General features: G+C 42.8%; 1 protein-coding gene across 1 annotated transcript in view; it reads left to right on the top strand.

The window, feature by feature from the left end:
• Positions 1–21,171, top strand: part of LOC127432963 (cell adhesion molecule DSCAM-like) — a 122,586-nt gene that overhangs the window by 74,833 nt on the left and 26,582 nt on the right. Inside the window, exons 11-13 of the mRNA XM_051684509.1 lie at positions 1,762–1,941; positions 20,421–20,635; positions 20,977–21,073. Of these exons, the coding sequence (XP_051540469.1) occupies positions 1,762–1,941; positions 20,421–20,635; positions 20,977–21,073 (492 nt within the window). The remainder of the gene's footprint in view (positions 1–1,761; positions 1,942–20,420; positions 20,636–20,976; positions 21,074–21,171) is intronic.

Raw genomic sequence — 21,171 nt, 5'->3', positions numbered from 1 at the left:
TCATAGAATTGTATACTGTATAAGGAGCCTCCGAAAACAGCCTAATCCTTCAAGAGCAAGGATCGTTCAAGACTTGTCAATTTGCCAAGAGATTCTTCAGCAAATAATCCAGCACTTTGAGAACAATGTTCCCCATAGACAAATTGGAAGGAATTTGGCCATTTCACCCTCTACAGTGCACAATATAGTTAAAAGATTGAAGGAATCTGGTCAAATCTCGGTGCGTAAAGGGCAAAACGAAAACCACTTCTGAATGCACGTGATCTCTGAGCCCTCAGACGACGCTGTCTTAAAAAACATCATTCATCTGTAATGGATATCATGAACATGGGCTTGGAATTACTTCAGTAAACCTTTGGTAGTCAACACCACTCGCTGCTGCATCCACAGATGCAAGTTAAGACTTTACTATGCAAAGCAGAAGCCCTACATCAACACTGTCTTGAAGCGCTGCTGGCTTCTCTGGGCTCGGTCTCATCTTAGATGGAAAGTAGAACAGTGGAACTGTGTTTTTTTGGTCCGAAGAGTCCACATTTAAAAAAGGTTTTGAAAAACACAGCCTTTGTGTTATCTGGGTCAAAGAGGAAAAGGGCCATCCAAGCTGTTACTAGTGTCAGGTCCAAAAGCCAGTGTCTGTATGGGCCAGGGGTGTGTTAGTGCCCATGGTATGGGTAACTCGAACATCTGTGAGAACACCATGAATGCAGACAGATATGTAAAAATTTTGGAGCAACATATACTGCCATCCAGCACCGTCTTTTCCAGGGACGTCCCTGCATTTTCCAGCAGGACAACTTCAAACCACATACTGCCCGGATTTCAAGTGCATGGCTGTGTAAGCAGAGAGTGTGGGTACTAGATTGGCCTGCCTGCAGTCCTGACCTGTCTCCAATTGAGAATGCGTGGCGCATTATGAAGCACACCATCCGGCTATGAAGACCTTGTACAATTAAGTTAAAAATTAAGTTAACTTAATTAGAAGAAATTGTGATGTTTCACAGTGGTAAACACTCAACTGTCCCAACTTTTTTTGAGTGTGTTGCAATCATCTGATTGGAAATTACTGTACATTAATAAAAAAAAAACAATGAAATTCACAGGTTAAAACATAATATAATTTGTAGTTGTAGTGCTGTCAACATAGCAAAGGATGAATATAATTTACAAATCACTCATTTGTGAATCATACTGATGAATCATCATATGCAACTTTTTAACTATAATACCAAAAAGAATTACTGTTATGGTAATGAGAATCATCATTGAAAACATTGGGATTAGTTAAGTTACAACCTCTGAATGTGTTGCAGTCATAAGAATTGAGGTAAAATGTGCTTAAGTGTACTGAAAATAATGTCACAATGCAAACAATCATAATGGTCCTCTTGTTTCATCTTTATTACTGCAATACTGTAAAAAAAAAAAAAAAAAAAAAAAAAAGGATTGCTGTGGAAAGGTAATGAAAATCATGGAAAACAATTGGAATAGTAAAAGTGAAACTCCCCAATGAATTATGGTCATGAGAATTGGGGGGTTAAATGTGCTTCAGTGTCCTGAAAATAATCTCACAATGCAAAAAATCTTAATGCCCCTAAATGTAGGCTTCTTTTTTCTTAATGCAAAATTCTTTATTTTTATATTTTGGTTTAAATATGACCAAGACATTTTGTTGGCAGGTATCGTGAGAATCACCCAACTACTAACATCGATGCCACCTAAAATATTTTCAGCTGTTTAACTAGACATTTTCTTCTTTGCCAGGTGCTGGGGTGCCCCAGTTTCAACCTATCGCTCTAAACTCAGGCTTCAGGGTCCAGCTGCTCGGGAACGGCTCGCTGCTGATTAAGCATGTTCTTGAGGAGGACGCAGGATATTACCTGTGCAAGGTCAGCAATGACGTGGGAGCCGATGTCAGCAAGTCCATGTACCTCAACGTGAAAAGTAAGAAGGCTTATTGTACTGAGATCTTGGCTGGTTGTTTTGACGATTCTGATCAAATTCTGAACTCTCAGCTGTCCTGAAAATTTAGTGGTTAATTGAGAGAAGCCATTTAGCTGTCACTTTTCTTGAAAGCAACTTAAAGGGATAGTTTACCCCCAAACACTAAAAGCTGAACCTGATATTTCAAAGCAAAGCTGTCTTTGGGTCACCTTTCAGAGAACTTGGAACTGATCTTTATATCAAAAAGAGTAAATATTGTTAGACTTAATAAGAGTTCATTGTAACAGGGTTTCTGCTGAAACAGTGTTGTCTGTCTCAGACACATGTGGGTGTTTATCCACGAGTAGCCAAAAACCTTTTTCCCCCTCATTACACTGTGAACTCCTGCAGGAGCTGACATGTGGAAAAGTGTGTGCTTTCAATGTGCTAAATGTGTGTGTGCATGTGTGTAAATCTGATTCCTTTTCTGTTTCCACCCCCTCTCTGCCTCACTCCTTCAAACCACACGCACACACACACACACATGCAGGGGGAGAGAGATTATACTTCCGATTATATACATGTATTCAGATATTCAGAAAGTCATTCATGATTATCATGTGAGAGGTAATAAAATGACAAACAATCCAAAGTAGATTTCATGTTTGTAAATTGGCTTGATTTTATAGATCTGGAACTGACTGGGTTGTGAAAAGTTGTTTCAATGGGTGTGTTCAATTCAGAAGTGTTCACCCCTATATGCACTGTTCCCTTGGAAGACTTTACCCTCCACTGAAAGAGCTTCGGATGACTGAAAGGTGTGAGTCTCAAAAATAACAATCATCCAGAGCTCACTTTTTAAAGGGGTCATGAACTGCCTTTTTTTTTTTTTTTTATCTTTTTTTTTTTCACTGTTCTCTGAAGTCCACTTATAATGTTATCAAGATTTTTACATCAAAAAACATCATAATTTAGAAGTAATAGACTAATTTCTGTCCTGTTTTGACCCCCCTCATCGTAACACACTGTTTGAATAGGCATGGCGGATTGTAGACTCGGAAGTAAACGCCCACTGGTGTGATTGGCTAACAGTTTTGAGTATTTAAAAATCCTACATAGATGGACGCTGCTGTGATTTAGGTTTAAAACGCATAAATACACAGTACATATCAAACGATCTGTAATAACAAACAAAGCAATAGTGACCACGTAATAAAAACAGTTACTCACACTTGTGTGGTGTGACATTACTGTCGAATCCAATGTAGTCGGCACAGCATCGTCTTTTAGTTTCAATCTTTCTGAAAATCCTGCGTCGAATTGTGCCTTGTTTGTAAACGAATCCGCAGTAAAATGAAGTGAACAAAGGACCAAGTTCTTACTGACGTGGTCTGTAACTTCATTAAAAATAAAGTTCATCCAGTCTTTCCTAATGTTGGGATCAGAAGGAAGGCAATGCAAAGACCGTGTTTTTCCACAACTTGGCAATGCACAGCATCTTGTTGTCTTTGGAGCCATCTTTATCCTTTGGTTTCTGCGTAGACCTGCGTTTGCCTCTCTCGTTATTTACCTACTACATGCATGAATCAGTGGGCGGGGCTAAACAGGCAGTGATGTAGAAGCAGGCGTTGATCTTCTTCTGCGGAGACGGTGTTTAGCCACACTATTACGTAATAAAGTGGCACATTCCACATCCTGTCGTTTTGGCAGATTGGCTTCAAAATAAGCTGTTTTTAGACTATTGAGGAAGTTTTGAGTTCTGAAACTTACAGGATGTTTTTATAGTACAATGACCTCTTATATGTCAGTATATACGAAAGTAAATCTTGTCTATTATGATTGTTTTCCCTTCAAAATGTATGTCATTTTGGGTGTTTATGTTAGGTGGTTAGAAGGGAGATGTTTAATACAAAGGCTTGGTGACATCAGCTGTAAAGGAAAGTTGTTTGTTTTAGATTAATAATAGATTACTTTTTGGAATACCTTGCTCGATTTATAATTTTCATACATTATTTTATTTAAATTCATATTTTTTTACAATTCCATTTGGTGCCACTAGTGCCACTGAAATTACACACTTAAAGGGATAGTTCACCCAAAATTGAAAATTCTGTCATCATTTACTCATCTTCAAAACCTGTATGACTTTCTTTCTTCCGTGGGACACGGAAAATGGAGATGTTTGGCAGAATATTAGGGACTGACAGCTTCAGTAACAAGTCACTTTAATGGCATGAAAAAAAGTGGCTTCAACATTCTTCAAAATCTTTAAAATCCATGGAAGAAATAAAGTAGTACAGGTTTGAAACAACTCACTGAAAAAAAAAAAAAAAAATATATTATAAATTTTATGTAATTTTGCAATGAAATTTAAATGCATAATTCTTAAAAATAGGCTAAAATATTTTTTGAGTGCAAGAATAAATAATGACAGAATTTTCATTTTTGGATGAACTATCTCTTTAAGTGAGTATATAGGGTCCATTTTAATTTCACGTTCACTTTAAAAGTGTAAATCTTAATTTTTTAAATAAGTTAAATCTACATACGCTTGTGCAAACAAATAAGTCTTGAAATGAATTTGATTCAACAGTGTGTTTTTCAACCACTCGTGGCACAGTGGCTAAATGAACTGTGTTTTAATGTCGGGTTATCCAGCTAATCCCTGTCTGCCGCTCCTATGCAAAGGTGGCTGCATTCTCATTTGATCAGAGTGTGATGTTAGAGAGGCTTATTTTCACACCCTGCTCTTATCAGCACACAGCAGGTGCTTCCCCGCAGAGTTGCTCTCTCTCTCTGCCCAATACAACCTCTTCCGCATCTATTCTCTTTACCACTCTCCTTCTCATGTCGTGTAACAGCACACACACAAAACTGTGTTCTCAGGGAGATCGATCAGGGTGAAATACTATCATATACTCGTTTTTGTGAGAAGAGCTCTGCTCCCGGAGGCACAGGTATATTGTTGTGGCTTGCTGTGGTAATATGAATCTCCCTGAGAGGTTTGTCCTCCAGTCCATTGCGAACTTTCCAGTTTACACAAAATAGCTGCTCGTTAACAGCATCTGCAATCAGCACAGAGAGTTCAGATGTCCTCAAAGCCAAAGAACAGGGGAGTTTAACTGAAAAACAAAACAAAACAAAAACAAAAGTACAGTTTAAGTCAGATGTTTACATACACCTTAGCCAAATACATTTAAACTCAGTTTTTCACAATTCCTGACATTTAATCATAGAAAACATTCCCCCGTCTTAGGTCAGTTAGGATCACTACTTTATTTTAAGAATGTGAAATGTCAGAATAATAGTAGAGAGATTTATATATTTCAGCTTTTATTTCTTTCATCAAATTCCCAGTGGGTCAGAAGTTTACATACAATTTGTTAGTATTTGTTAGCATTGCCTTTAAATTGTTTAACTTGGGTCAAACGTTTTGGGTAGACTTTCACAAGCTTCTCACAATAAGTTGCTGGAATTTTGGGCCATTCCTCCAGACAGAACTGGTGTAACTGATTCAGGTTTGTAGGCATCCTTGCTCGCACATGCTTTTTCAGATCTGCTCACAAATTTTCAATCAGATTGAGGTCAGGGCTTTGTGATGGCCACTCCAATAACTTGACTTTGTTGTCCTTAAGCCATTTTGCCACAACTGCTGAGGTATGCTTGGGGTCATTGTCCATTTGGAAGACCCATTTGCGACCGACCTTTAACTCGCTGGCTGATGTCTTGAGATGTTGCTTCAATATATCCACATAATTTTCCTTCCTCATGATTTTCTCTCCCCAAAAAAAATAAAAAAAGAGTGAAATTTGTTAACCGACTGGGGCCACCAGTGTCTACGTCGGGGGGGGGGGGTCACTCCCAAGTGGAAGACACCACGGAGACCACACCCCGCCCAGAGAGAGGGGGGAGTATTTTGAGTGGAAATATGTCACATGGTCTTGCCGAGCCTTGTCAGAAGTATGCTATATGGAGAAGTCCCATGGTAGGTCTTACCCTATGGGGGAGGAGTTTCTACAAACATGGTGACTGGGGTAGAGGGGCCTCTGCTCAGGGAAGACGCAGTTTACCAACAGGGAAACGAATTAGCGGAAGATATATGTCGAATGGGGTTACCTATGGGGAACCAACACATGTGGAGCACCTACCCCAGTACAGGGCTTAGTTAGCACATGTACTGAGCTGGCAGCGAGTTTCTCCGCAAACTCGTCTGCCACAGGGCTCGGAGGAAGTCATCCAGGGAACACAGTTTGTGAACACTACTGGGAGTCAACAGCGCACGTCTTCAGCTCAGGGGAGGTGAAAGGCGCTATGTGCAAGCGATTCACCCAGCCAGCTGTCCCGGACTTACCTGCTTGTGCCTGCCATTACATGGGACGAAACCGGCTCCACCCGGAGATTGTAGAACCTCGCAAAGGTGTTGGGTGTTGCCCAGCCCACTGCTCTGCAAATGTCTGTTAGAGAGGCACCCCTCGTCAAGGCCCAGGAGGCCGCCACACTCCTAGTAGAGTAGGCTCATAGCCCTGCAGGAGGCAGCACGTCCTGAGCGTGGTATACCATTGCTATGGCGTCAATAACCCAGTGGGCGGTCCTCTGCTTGGAGACAGTGCTTCCTTTCTGCTGTCCACCAAAGCAGACAAAGAGCTGCTCAGAGACTCTAAAGCTCTGCATGTGATCCAAATAGATGCGTAAAGTGCGCACCGGACACAGCAACATCAGGGCTGGGTCTGCCTCCTCCTGGGGCAGCGCTTGCAGGTTCACCACCTGATCCCTAAATGGGATCGTGGGAACCTTGGGCACATAGCCCGGTCGGGGTCTCAGGATCACATGAGAGTAGCCCGGACCGAACTCCAGGCACGTTTCGCTGACAGAGAACGCTTGCAGGTCTCCTACCCTCTTGATGTAAGTGAGCGCAATCAGGAGGGCAGTCTTTAAAGAGAGTGTCTTAAGCTCAGCTGACTGCAGGGGCTCACAGGGGGCTCCCCGAAGTGACCCTGAAGAACTACAGAGAGGTACCATGAGGGAATGAGGCGTGGTCTGGAGGGATTCGACCTCCTGGCGCCTCTCAGGAACCTGATGATCAGGTCGTGCTTCCCTAAGGACTTACCATCCACTGTGTCATGGTGTGCCACTATAGCGGCTACATCCACCTTCAAGGTGGAGGGGGACAGCCGCCCCTCCAACCTCTCCTTCAGGAAGGAAAGCACTGATCCGACTGCACATCTCTGGGGGTCTTCGCATCGGTAAGAACACCACTTAGCGAACAGACGCCACTTCAAGGCATACAGGCGCCCTGTAGAGGGGGCCCTAGCCTGAGTGATCGTATGTAGCACAGCGGGTGGTAGGCCACTTAAGTCTTCCATGTCTTGTCCAGGGACCAGACATGGAGATTCCAGAGGTCTGGTCGCGGGTGCCAGATGGTGCCCCATCCCTGAGAAAGAAGGTCCTTCCTCAGGGAAATTCACGGGGAGGGGGGGGGGGTCTGTCGCAAGGAGCGTGAGGTTGAGAACCATGTCTGGGTGGGCCAGTAAGGTGCTACTAGGATGACCTGCTCCTCGTCCTCCCTGACCTTGCACAGGGTCTGTGCAAGTAGGCTTAGTGGGGGAAACACATATTTGCGTAGTCCAGGGGGCCAGCTGTGTGCCAGCGTGTCTATACCGAGAGGTGCCTTGGTCAGGGCGTACCAGAGCGGGCAGTGGGAGAATTCTCGGGAAGTGAACAGGTCTGCCTGTGCCTGCCCGAATCAACTCCAAACCAGCTGGACCACCTGAGGGTGGAGTCTACACTCTCCCCTGAGGGTAACCTGTCATGTCAGCACGTCTGCTGCAGTGTTGAGGTTGCCCAGGATGTGAGTGGTTCGCAGCGACTTGAGGTGCTGCTGACTCCAGAGGAGGAGACAGCGGGTGAGTTGTGACATACAACGGGAGCGTAAACCGCCTTGACAGTTGATGTATGCCACCGTTGCCGTGTTGTCTGTCCGAAGTAACACTCGCTTGCCCTGGATCAACGGCAGAAACCTCCGCAGGGGGAGCAGAATTGCCAACAACTCGAGGCAGTTGATGTGCCAACGTAGCTGCGGGCCCATCCAGGAGCTGGCGGCTGCATACCTGTTGCATACAGCGCCCCAGCCCATTTTGGAGGTCTCTGTTGTAACCAATATGCGCCTGGAGACCTGCTTTAGGGGAACGCCTGCCCGTAGAAATATGAGGTCGGTCCAAGGGCTGAAGAGGCGGTGACAGGCCGGCGTGATGGCCACGCGATGTGTCCCAGGAGGAGCTTGCTCTTTTCCCAGTTGACCCGAAGCCCTAGTCAGCTGAGGTGTGAGCGCACCAGGTCCCTGTGTGTACACAACACATCCCGAGAGTGAGCTAGGATTAGCCAGTCATCGAGATAGTTGAGGATGTGAATGCCCACTTCCCATAACGGGGCAAGGGCTGCCTCTGCAACCTTCGTGAAGACGCGAGGAGACAAGGACAGGCCGAAAGGGAGGAACTTGTACTGATATGCCTGACCCTCGGATGCAAACCGCAAGAAGGGTCTGTGTCGAGGTAGAATCGAGACGTGGAAGTACGTGTCCTTCAGGTCTACCGCCGCGAACCAATCTTGATGCCGGACGCTCGCTAGAATGCATTTTTGCGTCAGCATCTTGAACGGGAGTCTGTGTAAAGCCCGGTTCAGTACTTGCAGGTCCAAGATTGGCCGCAACCCACCACCTTTCTTCGGTACAATGAAGTAGGGGCTGAAAAACCCCTTCTTCATCTCGGCTGGAGGGACAGGCTCTACCTTCTGTAAGAGGGTAGCGATTTCCGCACGCAAGGTAGCGACGTTCTTGCCCTTCATCGAGGTGAAGTGGACGCCACTGAACCTGGGTGGACACTTGGCGAACTGAATCATGTGGCCGAGTCAGACAGTCCGGACCAGCCATCGTGACGGGTTGGAAAGCACAAGCTACGCGTGTAAGCTCCGGGCGAGGGGGACCAAGGGGACAATCTCTTCGGACGTATTGGCGGGTGGGGCCTCGTGGCGGGGCGGAACCTGAAGTGCCACGTCGTGCTGTGGCCGTGCTGAGTTCAGGGTCATCGAAGCACTTACCTGGCTCCTTGTGACCACCCCCGGAACAGCCTGGGACAGGGGAGGAAGAGGCCTGTCCTCGTGACCCATGTATACCGTCACATCAGGGGCAGATTTGTGCCACATCTGGGCACGCAGGGGCGGGGAGACCGCCACTGGAGCGTCAAACCGGGTATGTGACCCAGGGAACAAGGAAACTGCTCTTTTGCTGAACTTGGTAACGCAACCACTTGGGCATGCGGCGAAATTAAATGAAAAGGTAACAAAAGATTCTCCTCCCAGCCCTCCACCGGGGGATGGAGTAGTCTGCTTACCAACTCCATAGCAGCGGGTTTCCTCAAAGCCTTTCTCAGGTTCTTGGCGGCCGGCCGTGAGACGGGTGGCGTCTGCTTCCTGCGGTGGGCTCCACACCAGGGCCAGGCCATGGGGGCAGGCTGCGGCGGAGCCGGTGAAGTCACCGCAGGAGGACGCCCTTAGCGACGAGCAGACGGGGTGCGGAATCTTGAACTGCACCGGGGCAGGATGTGTTGGATCTTCTGTCTGCTGCTTCACCGCCGAGAACTGCTGGGCAAAGTCCTTGACGGTGTCGCCGAAAAGGCCAACCTGCGAAATGGGGGCACCAAGGAACTGCGCCTTGTCGGCCTCTCCCATTTCGCCCAGGTTGAGCCAAAGCTGGCGCTCCTGGACCACCAAGGTGGACATCGCCCGCCCGAGAGACCGCGCCGTGACCTTTTTCGCCCGGAGGGCGAGGTCGGTTGCCGAGCGCAGTTCCTGCATCAACCCCGGGGCGGAACTACCCTCGTGCAGTTCCTTTAGCGCCTTGGCTTGGTGGACTTGCAGGAGAGCCATGACATGCAGGGTGGAGGCAGCTTGTCCAGCGGCACTGTAGGCCTTGGCCGTCAGGGATGTAGAAAACCCACAGGCCCTGGACGGGAGCTTCGGGCACCCGCGCCAGGTGGTGGCGCTCTGCGGGCATAGATGCACCGTGAGCCCTTATCCACCTGGGGGATCACCGAATACCCCTTGGCCACCCCACCATCGAGGGTAGTGAGGGCGGGGGAGCTGAAAGATCGGGACCGGGCAGTAAAAGGTGCCTCCCACGACCTTGTCAGCTCCTCGTGCACTTCCGGGAAGAAAGGAACTGGGGCGAGGCGTGGCTGTGAGGGGCACCGCGGGCCCAGGAACCAATCATCGAGCTGCGAGGGTTCAGGGGAGAGCGGAGGGTTCCACTCTAGCCCGACGCTTGCGGCTGCCCAGGAAAGCATGTCCGTCATCTCCGCGTCAGCCTGTGACTGGGCGACCATACCACGTCAGCGTACGACTGGACGAGCCCGCTCTCCAATGCTGCGCTCGAGAGCTCATCACCTTCGCGGGCTCCAAACAAGAGGTCGAACTCGCCGTCAGACGAGCCAGTGGACTCATCCGGAAGCCCGATCGGGGCAGACAAGCGTGCTGGGGAATGGGAGGTGGTCCCATTGGGGTCCCCAAATCACCCCCAGCGCTGGCCTCATATCCGTAGGTAGAAGGACCGAGGCAGGGAGCCGCTGGGGTGGCTTGCTCTCTTACAAAGGCCAGCCGCGACCGCAATGTTGCCATGGTCATGTTCTCGCATTGAGTACATGACCCATCCACGAACGCTGTCTCCGCGTGGGCAGTGCCCAGACATGAAAGACAGCGATCGAGACTTTCAGAAGGCGAGAGATAACGACCGCAACCAGGAATAACACACAAATGGAAGGGCATCTTTAAAACGATGTTCTGTGTGTGCCGCTCTTTTAGAGAAATATACTCTTTTATTTCTGCCGAAGCACCCAGGGGCGTTCTCTGCAGTGCAGCAGTGCAGAGGGGGAGAAGCCGCTGAAATGCGCCGTTAGATCCAGCAGAGGTGAATGAACAGTCCTGAGAATTCAGCTCAGTGAGCATGACCGTTCGGCTCCGAAGAGAAAATCTGATTGAGTGGTTGCATACCAGCTCCTTTTATACCCATATGTTCAGTGGAGTGGTATGCAAATACCACTCGCCAATTCCCATTGGCATTTTTTCAAAGACCAGAGGTGTTTCGGGCTCCCAAGAGTGACCCCCTAGTGTCACTACATCGACACAATGTCGAGTGAGTGACAGATAGGGAACTATAGATTGCTCATATTAAATCTGTGGAGTGGTTAAAAAATAAGTTTTAATGACTTCAACCTGTGTATGTAAACTTCTGACATTAACTGTATTACCTAATATTGAGGCCTTTCAAACCAAATGAAGTCCAACTGTCATAATATAAGGTTTGAGTTAATTTTTCGGAATAAGAGATTATGAACTTCTTTTAAGAGAGATCATAGTTAACTGCTTATTTTTATGTATAGTGATGTAAAAGCAGCAGAAATTAGCATGCTAATTTATCGAAGCTTACTGCGTTGGGTCACTCACTATGTTTGAAATGGAATACTAGTGTACTGCGTACTGCGTACTGCATACCGTTTAGTATATTATGCTATTTAGTATACTGCTTACTATTAATTAAAATAGTATGTGAAATACAACGCAGTATGGAACGATAAGTTTCAAATATTAGCATGCTATTTTGTTTTCAAATGACCGCATGAATTTACATGTTTAATGCAGTGTTCAGTTCATTAATTTTGGAAATAAAAATAGTTATTTTAATTTTTAATCTAATTTTGTGTCAAAATATCTTAAATCTTGGCAGTGTGAGTCAATATGTTTTAAATTGTGGCTGATGTTACTTTAGTTCATTCATCACACTGGAAAGCCATCCGCATTACTTCATCTTCATTAAAAAAAGTGTTTAATAGTGGAATTCCTGCTGAAGAACTGCACTACACATGATCCTGTAGGAGAAAATCCACCAATCAGAAAATCGCAGAAACCAATTTTCACAACCGAGTCAGCCTCCCTACAACCTCAAACCACTAATATATATTTGTATATATCTGAGTATTTTGCAATTTACTTTAAATAAATTGATTCTATACTTATAAACATCAACTTTAAATCAGTAGTTTATGTTTCTATTATTTTAATTCAATTACATCAATCATAATGCTTCATGGGATTGTTGTAGTCATGAAAGACGTTAAGTACACAGTCTTGTCTTTGTCAGATTTTTAAATGCTTTTTTGCATCAAATCAAAGTTTGTAACGTTTTGATTCACCTCAGAGCTGGTTGGGTTGGTTCATGGCTTAGAACTCTTTTATGAAGGATTTTATGTTATCCCTATGGAAAAAATGTAATGGGAAAAATACTTTGGGAACCAAGATGGCTGAAAAAGTGGCTGGGCACTTTTGCGCTTTTTCCGTGCAGTGCGCTCTGTTGTAAACAACATATTAAGGGCAAATGTTGTAATTCATGCATACTATGCACACTACACATGATATGTAATGCAGAAATAGTAAGAGTAGTACTGTAGTATGCTATTCCAAACTTCGATATGCTAAGTTGAGTCTTAAACCAAACCGAAGCAGACACATTGATGATTAACAATAATTGTTTATCAAAAAGTTGGTTTTCCGCAATTAAATACTGTTCATAAATGAACAACTGCGATCCCAAGAAACTTAATAAAATGAGATTTAATGGTGCATCACATCACTGGCCATTTTAACATAATCCTTCCCATTCCTTCACTCTGATTGGCTGCATGCTTTTCCATTTTCGGCAGCATGATGCGGCTCATTCTCCACACAAAGCCCAATGGTGCAGTAAAGGAGGATATCAGGCAGCAGTGAACACGGCCACTTAACCAGTCCACTCTCTGTTTACCCCGATGCATCGTGGAGCAGGGGCTGCTGTACACATGCGTCTCATCTGCCCGCCGGACCAGTGAGGCGAAGGGTCTTGGCCTACATCCCCCACACACAGCCCAGAGCGCTGACGTGATAGGGGATGATGGGTGCACTCACAAAGCCTGCAAGGAGCAACAGTAGGAGTCGCCATGAGACTAAGATGAAAAAGACATCACACTGGGGATAGACTCCATCTTAACCTATTCCTGATCAATTTGTAATGCAAAGAAATTAAGCAGATAAAATAATTGTAAAAATATGGGAGACCAGGGCAAGTTGTCACATTGGTGGAATCTTAGTAACTACAGGATTTTGAGACACAAGTCTAATTACACATATGTGTGTTTTCTCTTGCAGTGGCTATACTGTATATATTGGTTTGACATGCCTAGTTCAAACCACTCTTAAATTATTATTCTTTTTTTTTTAATTCTGTCCTCCAGACAAGAATTTCAATATCACCATATGTTTGCTTGTTTACATTTGGGTTAACAAGTAAACTAGTAAAAAAACAAAACAAAAAAAAAACAAGACAAGAATACATTCATGCAAGGGTCACCTGTTCAATGAATGTAGATTTTTCTAGAAAGGTTTCATTTATTAATCAGGTGGGGCAAGTTGTCACATTTTATTGGGGCAGGTTGTCACATGTGTTTTAAATGTTATTAATTTATACAGTTTATGAATTACAGTATTGGTTGGCCAAAATAATGGTTTGATATTTTTGTACATTGTCTTTTACATGTGCATTGTTTCATGAATTGTTTTGTGTTTCATAATTGTTGTTCTGTTTAAATTTTGAGTAAAAGCTCATATTGACTGTTTAATGGCAGGTTTGACTGTGACAACTTACTCCATATAGCAGGGCATGTTGTCACAAAAGTTTAGTGTGTGTTCAAGTAGCTGTGTTTTTTTCTGGGCAATAATGGTGGAAATGTTTAATAGCTTTTTTGTAGGCAGGACTTCATCTTTGCAGAAATTGACTTATTGACTGTAGAAATACTCACTGGAATAAAAAAGCGTGACAACTAGCCCTGGTCTCCCTGATTTTATGTTATTTGTTTTGCTTTGGAGACATTTTTTGCAATTCTGTCATGTAGTATAAGGGAAACTGAATCATATCAAGTATGTCTCTTTCAAACACGCGGCATACGTGTCTCCAATTTTCTATTTATGCACTGATTGATGGTTTGGGGTCAAATGTCGCAGAGCTGCGCAAAGCCAGTTGTCAATGCTGACCCTTTGTGACCTAATTAGACTGATTAGTTGACAACCCCTCCAGCCTTATACAAATCAAGACATTCAAGAAATACAATCTTTTCTGTGCATTTTTCCCATTTGTTTTTTTAAAATAATTTTTTCAAAAGTAAAAAAGGCAAGATTAGCAGGTCATCTTCCCAGAGACAGATATTCTGCTCAGATCCGTGATACAAACATGCAGGCTGGTAACTGCTCTCCTCTGAAAATCAATTCTGGATGTTTGTTTTATTCTTGTCCTCCATTGACAGCACCCTCTTACAGCAGGGGGAGAGCAGGCAGGCTGGAGCTGGTTGGCATGGTAACGTGTCCAGGTGAAAGGGAGATGCAGGCAGGGGAGGAGAGACACTCAGGATTCCCCGTGGGCTGGATATAAGCCAGAGATCACAGACTCCTACTGTATCTCAGTCAGCTAGACCTGACAAGGACACAGATATAAAAAATTAGCTCTGTTTATAGATAGACAGACAGACATTTATTTGTAGTTTTTCTCCTAGGATCATATTACAATAGTTATTTCCATATGTCACAGGAACAGTCTTTAGAAATCACACAGATCTCAGGGGCAGAGAAGTGAATCTCACTTACTCTGCCCCTGATAGGTCAAGGGGTAAAAACAGCTACCCTGAGAGAGGGTGTGTTATTGGGTGTATATAATTTTTTAAACTCTGGGTTTCTTGTTCCTCAGCTTCATTAAGTGCTTGTCAGATTTTTGTCTGGTGACCTCAGGACAAACGGTGTTTTATTGTTGTTATCTATAATCCATACAGAATCTTACTATTTTAATACTAAGTTAGTGTTACTTCCAGGTTCAACTCCTAGTCCACTAGTCCTAGTCCACTTATTCCAAATAAGTATGATTACTTAGATGTAGTACTGTACTGCAATTGATTTGCATGTTTTTATTTTTTATTTTTATGTAAGGTCAACTAAATGGATTTTATAGTATCTCAAGTTCCACAAAGGCAGGCTTAAAATAATACACACACTCATAAGCACAAAGCGACCAAATATAATTTTTGTCTGATTACATCCTCTAAATGAATGAGTAAAATGACCCTGCATCAATCAGAGAGGTTTGAGAAGAGACGTAAATCACTCCTACAGCCGGAGAGGAAGTTCCTGCCCAGTAACACTCTGTTCCTCTCTCTGGATCTTAGAAGGAGAATTAGCACCTCCACTCTCAGTCCAACTGCTGCTTATAATTCTGCTGGATATTAAAGAAATACATCAACACAGCAATTATGCAGCCATGATGAAGACAGCTCGCAGCCTGGGGGATGATGCAGCTGCCCCTCCAAGACACAGACTACTTTCCCCTTTAGTGTTCTATACTGGATAATCACATAACGACAGAGCGCTCGGCCACGATAAGAAATAATATACCAGTTTAACCTGCTTGCGTCTTTCACCGGGGGACTGTACAGCTTCATTTATACCTGCTGATCAATTGTAGTAGCTTTTATTGACTTCACGCATGTTACTAAAAGTAACCTTGCTTGCAAGCAACTAAAAAAAGCAATGTTCAGATCATTTGGATGGATGGATGGATGTACAATGGTGTACAATATACATAATCAACATGCATACTATACACAGGGTACATAGTATTAAGGTATGTTTAACACTGTATTTAGGTTTATGTATAAACAGAAATATAAGATTTTCCTCGTTCATGGACAGATTAGTAAAATAAAATTATAATGCAGTCAAACCGTTTTTGTTTGTTTTTTCCTGCTAAGCTGAGAATTGCTAGAGTGAATAAGAGATGAAATGTAAACGGTCGGGACTTTCATCCTGACACATTCAATCATATCACATGCTGTACCGGCGCTCCCACGTACACGCCTGGTGCTCTGCTCCCCCAATAAATGCCTCTCAGGAACCGGGACATGAGTGTGCGCTGTGCAGGGCTGTGTGTGTGTGTGTGTGTGTGTGTGTGTGGGGGGGAGGATACTAAATGAGCCTCTGCATGAAGCATCAGATTTAATCTTGTATTTGTCATAGAGCTTTAAAATATTTATCTTGTTTGGGCTATAAAGTGTTCTGATCCTCGCTCTTTGAAACGTTACATTGCGTTTATACAAATGTACGTTTAAAGTCGTTGATGTCATAAGAGAGAGTCATTCAGTTTGATTCACAGTGATGTAGTGTTTAAATCATAACATACATGTTCACAAGTCTCTAAAACAGAGTCTTAGTCTTTTGTCACAACTCCAAGTCAATTCTCAGATCCCTTTTGGTCATAGTGTTATGTATGCTGCAGATTAGTTTTATAAACCCTGTTGCAGTACAATTAATTTCATATATTTTGAAAAATTTATTATTTCTGTAGATTTCCTTGTTGATCAAGTCAAATGTATCTTATAGAAAATATGAGGCTTTTTAAGACCAATTATTTTTGTATTTTTTTACAACCCCAATTCCGAAAAAGTTGGGACAGTATGGAAAATGCTAATAAAAACTAAAAGGCGTGATTTGTACATTCTATTCACCTTATGCTATATTGAAAGCACTACAACAACACATTATTTGATGATTTACCTTGTGAATATAATTGTTTTGCTTTTTTGAAAATATACACTTAAATGGACTGATAGAAATCAGATGATTGCAACTCGCTCCAAAATGTTGGGACAGTCGAGTGTTTACCACTGTGTAACATCACCATTTCTTCTAATGATACTTATGCGCGTGATCTCCAATCCCTCAGACATCACTGTCTTAAAAACAGTCTTTCGTCTGTAATGGATATCATGACATCAGCTCGGGAGTACTTTGGTAAACCATGGTGCCAAATTTCTGCCAAAAGTAAACGAACAAATAGAACATTTTGCAAACAAACACAATCCGCTTTGCAAAGGAAAACTCGACTCTCAAACAAACAGAAAGCGATTTGCAAATACAAAGGGCAATTTGAGAGAAAATGAAGAGTAGTTGTCTGTACCATTATCTTAACAAACAAATGTGTTGTGTTTTACAAATATAAACATTGTGTTTCATATAAGCCTACATCATATTTCACAAATAAATACAATCTATTCTACAAATTCTGCAGGATTATCGAACAAATACAAAACCCGATGTGAACAAATGCATGCCACTTGTGTCATGTGACTTTTGGCACAATTTTCTCAGCCACAGTCCTGATTTTCTCACAAATGCATCAATGATTTTCTCACAAATGGGCTGAGCCATGTCCTCTTTTAAAACAGTAGATGGTGCAGTGCTGCCACATACTTTCACTCAGTTTTGTCATTACTACATATTACATGGTAAAAACGACTTATTTTCTAGTAAAAATTAGATCATTTCTGTTAATTAGAAAATATGTCATGAATAACAAATATATTTTATCCGTATATATATATATATATATATATATATATATATATATATATATATATATATATTTTTTTTGCTGATCAGGTAAAAACGAGAAATTTTCTACTAATAACGAGATACAAATGACCTACAGGAATTGCATTTGTAGTCATCATAGCATAGTTAATTTAACTGATCTATTTATACTTTATCCTCACTTTTAACCATAAAGAAACTTTAACAGTTTTATGCCTAAGGCTGTTTCCCGGCAACGTTGCAATTTATGCTTTAAAGATCATTTTACATTGTAGGCTACATTATTTTACGATACACAGTGATTAGACCTGAAACCTAAGATTAATGAATGAACGAATTAATATGGAGATATGTAGTTCAATACAATGCTGAGGCCTGCTGTTATATATCTGTGTGCATCTTTTTCAACCAAAGGAGTGGTTACTGCAGAGCCAAGTCAAGTCATTTTTATTTGTATTACAATTCTCACAACACACATCGTTTCAAAGCACTTTTACAGAAAATTATGCTATAACAAAAAAGAAGCTGTTTTGTCTGTAATGTCTTAAAGTCTTCATTCTGTGGGGGCCTGGGTAGCTCAGTGAGTATTGACGCTGACTACCACCCCTGGAGTCGTGAGTTCGAATCCAGGGTGTGCTGAGTGACTCCAGCCAGGTCTCCTAAGCAAACAAATTGGCCCGGTTGCTAGGGAGGGTAGAGTCACATGGGGCAACCTCCTCATGGTCGTGATTACGGGTTCTCGCTCTCAATGGGGCGTGTGGTAAGTTGTGTGTGGATTGCGAAAAGTAGCATGAGCCTCCACATGCTGTGAGTCTCCGCGGTGTCATGCACAACAAGACGCGTGATAAGATGCGCAGATTGACGGTCTCAGAAGCAGAGGCAGCTGAGACTTGTCCTCCGCCACCCCGGATTGAGGTGAGTAACTGTGCCACCAGTAAGTAGTGGGAATTGGGCATTCCAAATTGGGGAGAAAAAGGGAAGGAGAAAAAAGTCTTCATTCTGTGGTTTGATAAAAAAAGAGCCCATTATAATGATAAAATCGAGTGTCACACTAAATACATTTATCTCGGGCCACTTTTATAAATCTCTAAGAAGCTGAGCATCAGTACTTCTAAAACCTGTTCTTCCCAAAGCCATAATTGTTTCCCTTATTAAATAAATGTTCAATAACTTTAATATGTGTGTAGACAAGGTTACATGCAATTTCCAGATATGCCAGCAATTTCACATTATTTTCGTGTTGATGAGACAAACTCCTGGACATATTGCAGAAAGTTTTGTCTGTTTTTCTGCACCATTGTATAAGACAGTTCCCGTCAGGGCCATCCATAGGGCGGTGCAACTGGTGCGGTTGCACCAGGCCCCGCACTTAGGTGGGATACCGTGACTATAGGTTCTACTGTCTTAAAGTAGAACTGGTGCAGTCCCCCCCCCCGGAGATCACTACCGGTGGAGAGATTAATATCGCGGGATGCCCCGGCCCACGAACACTACCGACGGGGACAGGAAGTTTTAATCTCATTATTAGTAGAAAATTTCTCGTTTTTACCTGATCAGGAAAAATGATAAAAATATAAGGATAAAATATCTTTTTTTTACTAGAAAATATTGTTATTTATGACATATTTTCTTATTACCAGAAATGATCTAATTTTTACTAGAAAATAAGTTTTTTTACCATGTAATATGTAGAAATGACAAAACTGAGTAAAAGTATGTGGCAGCACTGCACCATCTACTGTTTTAAAAGAGGAGGTGGCTCAGCCCTTTTGTGAAAAAGTCATTGATGCATTTGTGAGAAAATCTGGACTTTAGTTGAGAAAATTATGCCAAAAGTCACGTGACTCACAAGTGGTATGTATTTGTTCACATCGGATTTTGTATTTGTTCGACAGTCCTGTAAAATTCGTAGAATAGATTTGTAGAGCCAAGGAGGGCAGGGCCGGGCTGGAATGACGCATGCCCGGTCCCCAATCAGCCTGATGGGGCGCGCGAGGGATAAAGGCGGCCGGCGACGACAGTTCGACTGAGAGAGAACTACAGGCAGCTGTACTGTGTGTGTTTATGGTTGTGTGTTTTTGTTTAAGTTGTTCATTAAATTATTATTTAAGTTCACAAGCCGGTTCTCGCCTCCTCCTTTTCCCTCGAACCCCCTTACAAGATTGTATTTATTTATGAAATACATATGATGTAAGCTCATATGAAACACATTTTTTATATTTGTAAAACACAGCACATTTGTTTGTTAGGCCAGTGGTACAGACAACTACTCTTCATTTTCTCTCAAAAGGCCCTTTGTATTTGCAAATTGCTTTCTGTTTGTTTGAGAGTCGAGTTTTCCTTTGCAAAGTGGATTGTGTTTGTATGCAAAACATTCTATTTGTTTGTTTACTTTTGGCAGAAATCTGGCTCTATAATAAACCTTTGTCAGTCAATACCATTCGCAGATGCATCCACAGATGCAAGTTAAGGCTTTACTATGTAAAGCAGAAGCCATACATCAACACTGTCCAGAAGCGCCGCCAACACCTCTGGACTCAGTCTCATCTGAGATGGAAAGTAGAACAGTGGAATTGTGTTTTGTGGTCTGATGAGTCCACATTTCAAATAGTTTTTGTTTTTTGTTGTTTTTTTGTTTGTTTGTTTTTCCAAAAGGGATAGTTCCTCCAAAAATGAAAATTCTGTCATTATTTACTCACTCTCATATTGTTCCAACCCTGTATGACTTGCATGGAACACAAAAGGAAATGTTAGGCAGAAAGACAATCATAGTCACCATACATAGCAAAAATATACAATGACAGTGAATGGTGACTAAGACCAACATTCTGCCTAACATCTCCTTTTGTGTTCCATGGAAGAAATAAAGTCTTACAGGTTTGTAACAACATGTGTGTGAGTATATGATGACAGAATTTTCATTTTTGGGTGAACTATCAAGTTGAGTTTGACTCAAGTTGAGTTTCCCTTCTTCATAATGCATCTCTTTGTCTTTTTCTGTCTTTTTCTCTCAGTTCCAGCCATGATCACATCGTACCCCAACAACTCCCTGGCCACAAAAGGAGAGAAGATAGAGATGAGTTGTAAGGCTCATGGTGAGAAACCCATCATGGTTCGATGGGAGAAGGAAGTGGAGAAGGAGAAGCAGTCACACATGATCAATCCAGACATGTGGCGGCACACAGTTACGGTCAAGAAGGTCGGCGATGAGGTTGTTTCCACCCTGCAGGTCTGCTTCTCTAATTAAACAAAGTGGTTTTACATGCAATTCTTTCTGCTGTGTTAAAGGGAAAGTTCACCCAACAATGAAAATTCTGTCATCATTTACTCACCCTAATGTTGTTCCAAACCTGTATGACTTTCTTGCTTACATGGAGCACAAAGGGAGATGTTGGGCAGGATGCAGGAGGGTGAGGGTAAATGATGACAGAATTTAAATTTTTGGGTAAACTATCCCTTTAAGTCACATCAGATGGTATTAGGAGCTCATTTAGGACACACATATCTTTGAATTGCATGATCTGACGGTTTTTCTGGGTGCACGTTCACACACAATCTTTTGGAATTCAGATCTATCCAACATTGAGAGAGGATTCTGGATTTTTCTCCTGTCATGCCATCAACTCTTATGGTGAAGACAGAGGCATCCTTCAGCTAACAGTTCAAGGTAAGCACCCATAAAATCATCTGGGCTTGGCTCAAGACCCTAGAGATTTGTTAGCCATTTGTAACAAGGATCTTCAAAAATCCCCTGATTTAAATGGC

The sequence above is a fragment of the Myxocyprinus asiaticus genome, chromosome 42, assembly GCF_019703515.2.
Source record: "Myxocyprinus asiaticus isolate MX2 ecotype Aquarium Trade chromosome 42, UBuf_Myxa_2, whole genome shotgun sequence".
In the NCBI taxonomy this organism is placed as follows: Eukaryota; Metazoa; Chordata; class Actinopteri; order Cypriniformes; family Catostomidae; genus Myxocyprinus; species Myxocyprinus asiaticus.
Note: the sequence above shows the minus strand (reverse complement) of the source record. Positions and strands in the feature narration are given on the sequence as shown.